The sequence below is a fragment of the Hemicordylus capensis genome, chromosome 11, assembly GCF_027244095.1.
Source record: "Hemicordylus capensis ecotype Gifberg chromosome 11, rHemCap1.1.pri, whole genome shotgun sequence".
Classification (NCBI taxonomy): Eukaryota; Metazoa; Chordata; class Lepidosauria; order Squamata; family Cordylidae; genus Hemicordylus; species Hemicordylus capensis.
In genome coordinates this window covers 6,415,349-6,427,949 of record NC_069667.1, presented here as the reverse complement: position 1 = coordinate 6,427,949, position 12,601 = coordinate 6,415,349, and the positions used below count along the sequence as shown (strand labels likewise).

The following is a 12,601-nucleotide window of genomic DNA, read 5'->3' as shown; positions in this document are numbered from 1 at the left end:
GCTTTTACTCCAAAATAAACTTATCTATCTTGTGCTTTTACTGTGTTTATGGCTGCAAACTGCCTAGAGCCTTCGGAGCCAGGCGGCATATAAATTAAATAAATCGTCGTCGTCACAAATTTGTTTGCAGGACAAGAAAAGCACAAGAACCCACTGAAAGCCTTGAGGTGCTACCAACTCATGTCCATCTCTAGAGGTACAGACCTTGTCAAAAACCACCATGTGCCTGTGTCCCCCACAGACGGTGCCAACTACCCCAGCAGGCTCAAATCCCTGAAAACAGCTCTCATACCTCGTGGCCCCTGTTGACCAAGGTTGCCCGGCAGACCTTTCTGGCCTTTCAGCCCAGGAGCTCCTGAAAAGCCGGGCTCCCCCTTCGGTCCCTCGATGCCTCTCCCACCTAAGAAGATCCCGAAACAACAACAACACCCGTTATAGAACAGATTACAGTCCAGTTCCTAGATCTGCTTCAAGATAGTCTGGGCTTTCTGTCACACACACACACACACACACACACACACACACACACACACACACACACACACACACGTGTCACTGTGTTATAACACAGCCTCTCTCAATTTTATTGCCTAGAACCATTGGCTATTATAGATGTATCCCAAGCGAGACCACTGCAGCATCTACGCCAGTGCTGGGACCCCTGATAGAGTGACATCTTTATCACTCTTGCATCCTGGAATCTTCTTTGTAGAGTGCCGCCTTTCTAACTGGAGATAAGGGGGTCTGGGTCTGGGGTGTTCTGCTAATAAAGCCTAGGCTCCACTGCTGAGTTACTGTTCCCCCAGGTATGGTGCATTACAGACCTGTTGAGTAACAAGTTCCTTGTGTCTATTGAGTGGTACATGCTCCATTAAGGGAACTTGATGGAAGCTACCATTCTCTGCATACTTAGCTTGGGGTAAGCTTCATAGGAACAACACAGGAACATAGGAAGCTGCCATATACTGAGTCAGACCGTTGGTCTATCTCGCTCAGTATTGTCTACACAGACTGGCTGCGGCTTTTCCAAGGTTGCAGGCAGGAATCTCTCTCAGCCAGAAATTGGAGAAGCCATTTCCCAGAGCAGCTCCATCCCCTGAGGGGACTATCTTACAGTGCTGAGACTTCTAGTCTCCCTTTCATATGCAACCAGGGCAAACCCTGCTTAGCTAAGGGGACAAGTCATGCTTGCTACCACCCGACCAGCTCTCCTCACGCTGGTTGCTGACGCTGACAATGTTTTGAACCAGGTGCCTTCTGCTTGCAAAGCAGATAACGTAAGGAGAAGCCTGCTGGATCAGGCCCAAGGCCTATCCATCCCAGCATCCTGTTTCCCACCGTGGCCCACCAGATGCCTCGGGAAAGCCCAGAGGCAAGAGATGAAGGCCTCCCCCCACCCACCATTGCTCCCCTGCTACTGGTATTTGGAGGCACCCTGCTTCTGAGCCTGGAAGCGGCCTCTAGCCCTCCAGACGAGTAGCTCTACCCCTGAGTGGTGGCCCCATCTCCACTGAATTGAACCTGGTGGGATTTGCTATGCTTGCTTCAGCTCATGCTGCACATTTGCTAAAAGGGACACTTTGGAAAGTGCAGATCCTGCTTACTGGAGGTCAATTGGGCGAACCGCTCCTTACCTGGAAGTCCAGGATCTCCTCGTAGCCCTTTTGCTCCCACGCCGCCTGGGATCCCAGTTGAGTCCCCGCTGTCACCTGGAGGAAAACACCCCCCACATTCCCCACGTCACTCATCCACTCAGCAGAGAATCATCGTCCGATGCAGTCCGACCAAGCACCACTCCCAGGGTTCCACAGACCACTGCTAGCACTTAGGAGTCTCTTTCTTTTCCTAAAGATACCGTGGCACTTGTGGCTTAGTTCCGTGCAAAAACAAACCAAGGCTGTGAAAGGCAGCGTGCTTCTTTTCAAAATACCACCGCTTGGCCACAAGGGCAAAGCCCAAACCAACTCTGGAAGGGCCCATCCAATGGGGCAGAGGAAAATGGGAGTTGCGGTTCAGCACCACTTGGGGACGCCACTCTGAGAATCCCTGCTTTCAGGGCTCTGCACCACCACCCCTGATTGGCAGCATGGCGGCATGGCTGTGTGAAGAAACGCCTCCTTCGGTTCATTCTGAACCCAGGGCCATCCATCCAGTTTCGCCCAGAGTTCTAGTGTCACAAGCAAAGGAGAAAACTCTCTCTCTTTCCCTTCTCACCATAATGTTAACAAAATCATAAACCTCTCTCCAACATATGTCTCTTTTTGCAGAATAAAAAGTCTCCCCCCGCCCCCAAATAAAAAAGCTTTTTATTTTAGAAAAAGAGATAAGCGCTGGGGATATTAACTGTATGGTGGTGGTGTGGGCGCGGGGGAAGAGAATTTTCTCCTTTACATAGGAAGCTGCCATATCCTGAGTCAGACCCTTGGACTATTTAGCTCAGGACTGTCTACACAGACTGGCAGCGGCTTCTCCAAGGTTGCAGGCAGGAATCTCTCTCAGCCCTGTCTTGGAGAAGCTGCCAGGGAAGGAACTTGGAGCCTAGATGCTCTTCCCAGAGCAGCTCCATCCCCTGAAGGGAATAATCTTACAGTGCTCACACTTCTAGTCTCCCATCCATATTCAACCAAGGCAGACCCTGCTTAGCTAAGGGTACAAGTCATGCTTGCTACCACAAGACCACATTAAAACTCTGGGTCACCTGGTGATCTGGGGTGCCAAAGCTAGCTATGAAACGGCGCCCCTTCCAGAGTATGTTTATGTTTCCCTAGCTCTTTCCAGCTGCATCCTCTTATGGGCATGGGGGGGAAACCCACCCCTGCCACTTACCCTTTGGACCACGGAACCCCATCGTCCCTGGGAATCCAGGTGACCCCGGCAGACCTTCAGCACCCTGGCAAGGAAAATGTGATTTAGTCTCTGTGGTTAATATTATGCTCAGCTGGAGCCGGAGGATGACATTTGGGCCCAGCTCTCTGAGCATGACGGGCCTGCACAGCCGCCATCACCACGAAAACCCACCTCCCAAACCCAGGAAAGAAGCAGACCCTGGGAATCTTGCTGTGCATGTTAAATGCAATTGAAAGGAGGGATGGGGAGATGCCAAGAAAAGAACTCCAGGGAAAAGAGAAGTGTGGCCGCTACTATCATGTGAAAGACCAAGGACCATCGGGAGCTGCCTTCTACCAAGTCGGACCACTGGTTCATCTAGCTGAGCCTCATCTAACCCAGGCCTGCTCAACCTAGGGCCCCCCCAGCTGTTTTTGAACCACAACTCCCATAATCCCCAGCCACAGTGGCCCATAGCCAGGGGTTATGGGAATTGCAGGCCAACATTCGCAGGAGGGCCGACTGGAGGTGGGTCTCCAAGGTTTCAGGCAGGAGTCTTTGCCTGCCCCGATCTGGAGATGCTGCCAGGGAGTGAAGCTGTGACCTTCTGCATGCAAGCAGGCAGATGCTCTTCCACTGAGCTATGGCCCCATCCCTGAAGGGGAATACCTTACAGCATACGGTTCTCACATGCAACCGCTCTTCCAAATTCTGGAAGTGAAGGACTCTGTGCTGTCTCATGTCTCAGTGACAGAGGGGGGCAGATTAGTGAGTCAGAGGGCTAGAGGGGTCAAGACATGGGTCATTCCTCCTCTCTACTGCTCTGACACGATCCCTTTGATATGTAGATTGCTACTCTCAGGGACTTCTTGCCTGCCTGCCTGCCTGCCTTGCCACTTCCTCTTTCCCTTTCTTCTCCCTTGCAACACACACGCTCCTCTCTCCCTGCACCATGTGTGCAGAGATGCAGAAGCCATCCCTAGATAGATTAGAGATCCTATCTCTCCACTTTACTATCTAGAATGGAGTTCCCCAATAAAGACTCCTTATATTGATTGGAAACGATGAACTGGCTCCAAGTTTCTTTTACTCTCAGCATACATGCATGCCCGGGCAGACTCTGCTGTGTTGTGCCTTGGTGTACTCTGCTGTAATAGAAGGGTATCTCTTACCAGAGAGAATTCCCAACGCCCAAAGCAAACCAAGATGAACCTTCTTAGCAAAGGGCACAATCCAGGCTCGCTCCGTCACAGGAACAGAGGAAGCTGCCCCATACCGAGTCAGACCATTGGCCCATCTAGCTCAGTATTGTCGACACAGACTTCTCCGAGTCAATGGGGTGGGCCAGCACTCTACATCCCCCGTGTTGCTGGCTATAAGCCTGATGTTTGCCAGATGGATTTTCGCACCTAACCCTGGTTCCCCCTAACCCTGCCTTTGGAGCAGGACCGAAGCCAGCAAAGGAACCCGACCCACCAGAAAAGAAACCCGCACACTTACACGCCCTCCCGGCATTCCTGGAAACCCGCTGATGCCAGCCACTCCTTTCTGTCCCAGAAAGCCAGGTCGCCCCAGTGTCCCTGGGAATCCTCTGTCTCCACTCAGCCCTTTCTTCCTGCTTGGAGCGCCGGCTATGCCCAGGAGGCCAGGCGGCCCAGGAGGCCCAGGGAAGCCCTTGTTTCCTAAGTGGACCGAGAGAAGAAACATGCCATTGGCAGGGGATGGCCGGAGGGCTGCCCAACACTGGCCCTCGAGCTGTTGTCTGACTACAACTCCCATCATCCCTGGCAATCGGAACCGGGGGAGGTAGGAGTGGTAGTCCAGCAACAGCTGGAGACCCAAAGCGGTGTAGCCCTGCTGAAAGGGAAGAGAGATGAGGATGATGTGACTTGTAGTCCCACAGCACCTGGGGACCCACTTGAGGTTGGGCTAGTCCGTTGGTCAACACGCGGGTGGGTAAGGACAAAGGCTGTAAGGACTTTATTTCACCGAAGGCCTCCCTTCCTTCAAGAAGGCTCAGGGTAGCGTGGGTAACGCTCCGCCCTATTTTTGTCCGCACAACAACCCTGCGAGGTAGGCTGACTTGCCCAAGGTCACTCAGTGAGCTTCAAGGCAGACTGGGGATTGGGACCCATGGATCCCTGGTCTTCCCACAAAATTCTAACCCCACACACTGAGTCTTGCCAGCTCCAACGAGGTCCTCTTTAAGCGTTAACCAGTACCTCTTGGTCCCGGAAATCCTCCAAGTCCAATGGAGCCCGGCTCTCCTTTGCTCCCTTTGAGCATGAGGCCCAGCTCTGGAGGCCGGGCAATGGGTGGGCCAGGCAGGCCAGGGGTTCCCCTGTCTCCTGAAGAAGACACAAGACAACATTTCTCTGTTAAGAGAGCCGGCTTCTTCCATTCTCACTCGGAACACAGGAAGCTGCCATCTACTGAGTCAGACCACTGGCCCATCTAGCTAGCATTGTCTACACTGACTGGCAGCAGCTCTGCAAAGTTTCAGGCAGGAATCACCTGGGACTTTCTGCATGCAAGCACACACTCTGAACACTGAGCCATGGCCCCATCCCCGTAGGAAGCTGCCCGATACTAAGTCAGAACCTCGGTCCATCGAGTTCAGTATTGTCTACACTGACTGGCAGGGGCTCTCTAAGGTTTCAGGCAGGAGTCTTTCCCAGTCCTACCTGGAGATGCTGCCAGGGATTGAACCTGGGGCCTTCTGCATGCAATAATGCAGATGCTCTTCCAGACAGCTACAGCCCCCTCCCCTAAGCGGAATATCTCACACGTGTCGCCTCCCACCCAAATGTGAACCAAGGCAGACCCCGCTTAGCAAAGGGGACAATCCACGCTCACTGCCACAAGACCAGCTCTCCTCCCCCGCTAATACACACTAAACTGGGGACACGAATCACAGCCAAGCCCATTTGCACCAAATGCATCGTGAATCCTGAACCCTGAACCCTTTGGGTGTTGGCTTCTGCTATCCCTGTTATGCCGAGACTGGTTTTCGGTTTCTGGACTTACCTTTGAGGCCAAGAAGGCCAGGAAATCCAGAACTGCCATCTCGTCCTGGTGTGCCAGAGCTTCCTTTCAGCCCACTCACCCCGGGGATTCCGGAAAGGCCTGGCATGCCGGGGAAGCCCATCATGCCCGATGAGCCCTTTTCACCTGGTTCCAAAGAGCAAAGCAAGAGCGTCAGTACAGAGAAACACTGGGAAGCGTGCGACCCTCCAGGAAATCTAGTTGCCAGCCAGTGGCCCAGAGAGTTGAGGCACTTCACAAATAAATCGAGAGGAATGAGGATTTGATGGGGCAGCTGAAAGAAAGAGGTCCAACCCAACACTGCAACCCTGTAACCCTGGTCCCAATTGCAACCCTGTGACCAAATTGTAACCCTGGTCCAAATCCAACATTCTATCCAATATATCAGAGTTGCTCGCCCCAAAAGTGTCGTAAATGTCTGGCTTAAAAGTGCACCAAAAACAAGCAATTCTTTATTTAGGCTTTTAACCACAGAAGCCAAGTTCATTGTTGTAGGATACTGGGATGGTGGGGTGGGCGGGGGGGAGATCCTGGTATGTCTCGGCTACAACTTGATTCTTAAAGATCTGGAATGTCATGGTCATGGATAAGATATCCTTTGACTTAAAGCCTTTTTATTGCACACTCATAATGTACTACTTTTTCTTACGATGGCAACCATTCATATTCTATCTAGAAAAAGAAAAGGATCGCTTTGATCTCTCATGTCACATAAATGCAATACAGTATGTGCTTGGTGAGCAATTCTAGGGAAAAAACAGAAATAAGGACATGGATTCTCTCTCTCTCTCTCTCTCTCTCTCACACACACACACACACACACACTCATTGTCATTCATTGCGCAGCTAAGACTGATGTATATTAATGACTGCCAATTATTTGTTACTGGAAAACCAACAAAATACCATTTTTTAAAGCAACAACAACAACATAGCTGCACCTCCGAAATACCAACGCTCGTTACCTTTGGATCCAGGAAAGCCAGGTTTTCCATTGGGCCCCAAAAGGCCGGGTGGGCCCTGCAACCCTCCTTCTCCGGGACGTCCTGGAAGGCCGTTCAGACCTGGGAACCCCTTCATGCCAGCAGGGCCTGGTGAGCCTCTGTCTCCACTTGGACCTTTAGCCCCAGGGAGCCCTGCAGGAAGGGAAGCAAGAAGTCTGAGCCTCGCAGCCTCCCAACGCGTGCGCCATCTTCCAAGCGGCTAATTCTGAGCACCGTATCGCGTCTGAGAGACGAACCTCAATCATGCAGCTGTCTAAGTCGGCACAAAGTTTAGAAATACAAAAAAGCATTAGTCATCTAACCATTCAAAGGCCTAGGAGCGTTACTGCCTACGCCACTACACAACTAGCAAGAGTGAAACCCCTTATGCTTGGGATAATTTTGGATGCCCTTTGGTCAGCCATTGATCGGGAGATGGGCACCTCACCCCTGTAAATAGCGGACTGGAACAAAGAGCCAATGAAATGTCAACATGCCACTTGTAATGGCTGAACCCAAGGGGACATTCAATAATAATTTAAAAAGCAGCAGCAGCCCAGGGTAGCAAGATATCGTTCCCACCATCCCTTCCATCGTTCCACAGTCCAGACACCATTTTGAAAAACCAGATCTCCTGCTAAGTCACCCAGGAATCAAAATCCTGCACTGATTATGCTAGAAATATCATCCATGGTGGTTGGCAAAGACAGAGCCAGCCAAGTTTTTTTCCACTGACATTTTGGAAAGCTTATTGGATTGGTTGTCCTGAAGACTCAAATGATTTTTTTAAAAAAATGGAATGCCTGGGTATATTTCTTTAAAGCTGAGAACAAAAATCAGGTAGTGTCTGGGAAGCCACATACAAAGCAGAAAGAGATTTGCTAAGAACATGGCCAAAACCTGATGTCCAGCAATTAAAAGTCACAACCTGAATTTTCGTAGAAGAGTTGAAGAATCTGCTTGATTTTAATGTGGATGGAGTCAGTGGAAGGGAAGCAAGGAGGGAGTCCATGCCAGGAGTCTTGGGATACAAAAACGTCTTCCCGGTTGGCTTCGCTGCCCCAACTGAGCATGCTCAGTGCAACGGCTCTTTGCACAATTCAAAATAAGGGGTCTCACCGACAGTCAGAGCAAGCCCTCGTAGCATCCAAAGCTAGGCTGCGGTTAGTCCATGGCCTTTGCTGCTACAGTGTGAATGTCTCTCACCTTGACAGCCTAGGTGCAGAACCCCCACACCAATACAGTGGGGCATCAGAAATGGAGAGGTGGTGGTAAATGGAACAGAAACATGGTGAGGAAAAACAGACAAGAACACATGAGCGGAATGAACGCGCATGGAAGAAATGAATGACGTGGACGGCAAGGCGCACGTTTGCCGTCGTGCCCGCGCATGGGCGGTCGGCCAAGCAGACCCCTTGACTAAGCCCTTGACTGATGGGAGGAGAGCTGGGCTTGTGGTAGCAAGCATGAATCGTCCCCTTTGCTAAGCAGGGCCTGCCCTGGTTTGCATTTGAATGGGATACTAGAAGTGTGAGCACAGCAAGATCGTCCCTTCTGGGAAGAGCACCTACAGGCTTGCATGCAGAAGGCTCCAAGTTCCCTCCTTGGCATCTCCAAGTAGGGCTGGGAGAACCTTCTGCCTGCAACCTTGCAGAAACTGCTGGTTTCTGGATGTATTGTCTATGTTGCTTTTCAGATTGTGAGCCCTTTGAGGACAGGGAGCCATTATTATTATTTATTATTATTTACATTTTATATCCCGCTCTTCCTCCAAGGAGCCCAGAGTACTACAGCCCAGAGTACTACATACTTAAGTACACAGTTACTTAATCCTGAAACTCAATACACAGTTTCTAGAAACGGTGTGGACCATACTGAGCCAGAAGGACCAATGGTCTGATCCTCCCTGGTATCTCCAAGTAGGGCTGGGAGAGACTCCTGCCTGCAGCCTTGGAGAAGCCACTGCCAGTCTGTGTGGACAATAGTGAGCTAGATGGACCAACGGCCTGACTCTGTATACGGCAGCTCCCTGTGTTCCTAAGCTTCTTAGCAACAATAGTATGATTCGTGAGGAGATCAACCTCCCCTGTCTTAGTAGCCAGATTAATACAGGGCGAAGGACATTGGTCAAACCTGTTATGAAGTCCTGGGAGACAACCAGTGTGCTGGACTGTTTATATGGGCAGGGCTTCCCCCTGGGGCCCACATCACATATAATTTAGTCCTCACAGAGACAGGCTTGTGGGAAAGGGCTGGAAAGAGGGACGGAACCGCTGGAGGGTGTTGCTTTGGAACGCCCCTCTCGGCAAGAATAAAAACACCATACAGGTAGGAACATAGGAAGTTTCCTTATGCAGAGTGAGACCGTTCTAGCTCAGCACTGTCTGCATTCGGTAGGTTTCCAAGACAGCAGCTTCTCCAAGGTTTCAGGCAGGAGTCTTTCCCAGCCCTTCCTGGAGATGCTACCAGGGACTGAACCTGGGACCTTCTGCATGCAAGTCCTATGGTGGACTAGTTCTCTCTTTCTACCTGTCTTCCTGGGAGAGACAGACTGGTCAATTCTAAATTTCCCAGGAACAAAAGCTGCCTTATACTGAGTCAGACCACTATTAGCTCAGTTTTAGCTCAGTTTTTCCTACACAGACTGGCAGCAGCTCTCCAAAGTTTCAGGCAAGAGTCTTTCTCAGCCCTACCTGGAGATGCTGCCAGGGATCGAACCTGGGACCTTCTGCATGCCAAGCAGATGCTGTACTCTGAGGTACAGCCCCATCCCCAGGTTCTTCATCTTGCAAGCTACACTGGAAGCCAAAGGAGGTCACAAGCCATCGCCTTTGGTATCTGCCTGTTCCTTCTGTTTGTAAATGTTGCACTGTGTCAGGCCTGCTCAACTTTGTCCCCCCGAGCTGTTTTTGCACTACAACTCCCATAATCTCCAGCCACACTGGCCAATAGCCAGGGATTATGGGAGTTGTAGGCCAACATCTGCAGGAGTGCCGAAGCTGAGCAGCCCTGCACTATGCCCACAGGAAAATAATTCTAAAATATCAAAATATTCGGTTGCGGTGATCCTGTTTCAGTTTCATAATGCAGGAGATTGAGGAATGCAGGAAGACAGGCTCTCCCCCTCTCTCATTTCTCAGAATGCTAAACAGACACAACAGCAAAATGAATGCTATTGGTATGCCAGGGATGCAAACCCTCCAACCGGGTTGAATGCACTAGCCACTGGTAAAGCTTCTGAAATGAAAGCATGAACATAGGTAATGAACGTTAGTCATTCAAAGGAGGTCATAAGCAAGCAATATTCCCAATCCAAATGGTAAATGTTATAGCCAGCAGTTTTGGAAAGGAGATCAACTGTAATCCGCTGCTAGTGGCACATCCACTAGGTTCAACCGAGAAATTGTTTAAGCCAAGGATTCCCAAACTGTGGTACTCTGCCACGCCACACCTGACCAACTTCTAATTTAGCCCCCTGGTACCCAGAAAAACTACGGGGGCTGAAGCGGCAAGGCAGGTGGTTAGAATGCAGGTGGAGAAAGACTTGACTCGAATCTGACAGATTACAGCACAGACCACGTATGAAGATCTATGCTTAGGCAGTGTGCGCAGCAAAGAAGCTGTTCCTTTCTGTGCACATTGCACCTGCAAACTTACGTCGCAGAGTTGTCCAGGGTTGTGAGGGGATGTGCCCTTCCTTCCCTGAATCAGAATTTAGAGCCATCAGTCACTCGCTGTGACAACTTTAATGAGTTTTTGGCAGAAAAAAATATCTCAGATTCGAGCTGAACCAGATTCCACAGTTCTTGCATGGTCTATTATGGAGGTGTCCAGCAACTCCTCTTGTATAGTTAGGTTGGGTCAGTTTCAGTTTGTGACTTCCAAGGATGTGGACAAGCTGCTTGGAGAAGTTTGCCTTCCCACCAGTTCTCTTGACCCTTGCCCTACATGGCTTGTACAGTCTAGCAGGGAAATTACTGGAGGGGGTCTTGTTAGTATCATCAGTGCCTTTCTGAGGGAGGGCAGGATATCTCCTTGTCTCAAGGAGGCAATTGTTAGACCACTTTTGAAGAAACCTGCATGGGATCCCTCAGAGCTGGGCAATTATAGGCCTGTCTCCTCAGTTATAGGCTCCGGCTGATACGCCAGACGCGTCCATTTCTCATAACAAATGACCTTAAAACAGAGGTGCATATGCTGGTAACATCCAGCCTTGACTACTGCAATGTGGTCTACATTGGGCTGACTTTGTACGTAGTTCAGAAATTACAACTGGTGGCAGAGACCACATTACTCCTATTTTAAAAGAACTACGTTGGCTGCTAATTAGTTTCCGGGCAAAATACAAAGTGCTGGTTATTACCTATAAAGCACTGAATGGCTTGGGCAGAGGGTATTTAAGAGTGTGCCTTCTTTTTCATGAACGCTGCTGCCTATTAAGAGCATCGGGGGATGGCTGCGGTTGCCACCAACTTGTTTGGTGGTGACCCAAAACCGGGCCTTCTATTGGTTTTACCCCAGGGCGCTGGAACGGGCTCCCAAATGAAATCAGGATTCCCCTGCCACCCACCCCGGTCGCTTTGAAACAACTTCTGAAAACACACATGTTTGATCAGGCTTTTAGTTTATGAGGTCTTACAGTTTTAAGGTTTTGTTTATGGTCATTTTAACCTGTTTATGTGATTTTTAGGTTTTTATTGGATTGTAAACCGCCCTGAGATTTGATATAGGGTGGTTTATAAATGCGACAAACAAACAAATAAATAAATAAAAGAAAAACTCCAGATTTTGCTGAACTACAACTCCCATAACTCCCAACCACAATAAAGTGTAGCTGGGGGTGATGGGAGTTGGAGTTCAGCAACATCTGGAGTACCATAGGCTGGGAACTTGGGAAGGGAACCCCTGGTTTGTTTATTGATTGATTGATTGATTGATTTGATTTGATTTCTATACCGCCCTTCCAAGAATGGCTGAGGGAGGTTTACACAGAGAAAAAATAAATAAATGAGATGGATCCCTGTCCCCAAAGGGCTCACAATCTAAAAGAAAGATAAGATAGACACTAGCAACAATCACTGGAGGTACTGTGCTGGGGGTGGAGAGGGCCAGTTACTCCCCCCCACCGCTAAATAAAGAAGAGAACCACCACGTTAAAAGGTGCCTCTTTGCCAAGTTAGCAGGGTTATCATTTTTGCCAAGTTAGCAAATTACCATTTCTCGGTGTCGGGGTCCTGGAATCAACTGAGGACGCCCCCCAGTGCCAACTAGAGAAGGCACTCACAGGTTGTTGTGAACTTGGATGCCACTTAACTCCATCACTATGCATTCACTGAGCTTTATGAAAGCAGAGAAACTGCTCAGCAAGGAGGCAGTCCAGGTTCTTCCCATTCAAGACGCGACGTACCTCGTGATCCTGGGAAGCCCACTGCTCCCACTGGGCCTGGTTTTCCTTTGGTGCCAAATGGGCCTCCGGGCCCCGGGGGTCCCTGCAGTCCATCAATGCCCGGAAGCCCTGGTTCGCCACGTCCTCCTTTTATGCCCAGCAGGCCTGGCTTCCCATCCAAACCTGAAAAGAGAGAAGCCCAAAGGCGAATGTTTCCCCTGTTGCTTCCCTGAACCCTTTTTAGCTGACTTTCCAAAGGGAAGGAGGCTTATGAGATCACGATGTCTGTATGTGTGTCCCCTTCCAATAACGTTTGTGTTTAGAGTCCAATACAAGCCAGATTCATAGCCGGAGTCCTGTA

General features: G+C 50.1%; 1 protein-coding gene across 4 annotated transcripts in view; it reads right to left on the bottom strand.

Annotated features, from left to right (window-relative positions):
- COL4A6 (collagen type IV alpha 6 chain) overlaps positions 1 to 12,601 on the bottom strand; it is a 213,516-nt gene that overhangs the window by 22,535 nt on the left and 178,380 nt on the right. For all 4 annotated transcript variants that reach the window (XM_053273264.1, XM_053273265.1, XM_053273266.1 and 1 more), the window contains 8 exons: positions 12,262 to 12,423; positions 6,837 to 7,007; positions 5,854 to 5,997; positions 5,049 to 5,174; positions 4,327 to 4,508; positions 2,827 to 2,890; positions 1,635 to 1,709; positions 293 to 400 (listed from right to left, as the gene is read on the bottom strand). In XM_053273264.1, coding sequence (XP_053129239.1) covers positions 293 to 400; positions 1,635 to 1,709; positions 2,827 to 2,890; positions 4,327 to 4,508; positions 5,049 to 5,174; positions 5,854 to 5,997; positions 6,837 to 7,007; positions 12,262 to 12,423 — 1,032 coding nt within the window. The remainder of the gene's footprint in view (positions 1 to 292; positions 401 to 1,634; positions 1,710 to 2,826; positions 2,891 to 4,326; positions 4,509 to 5,048; positions 5,175 to 5,853; positions 5,998 to 6,836; positions 7,008 to 12,261; positions 12,424 to 12,601) is intronic.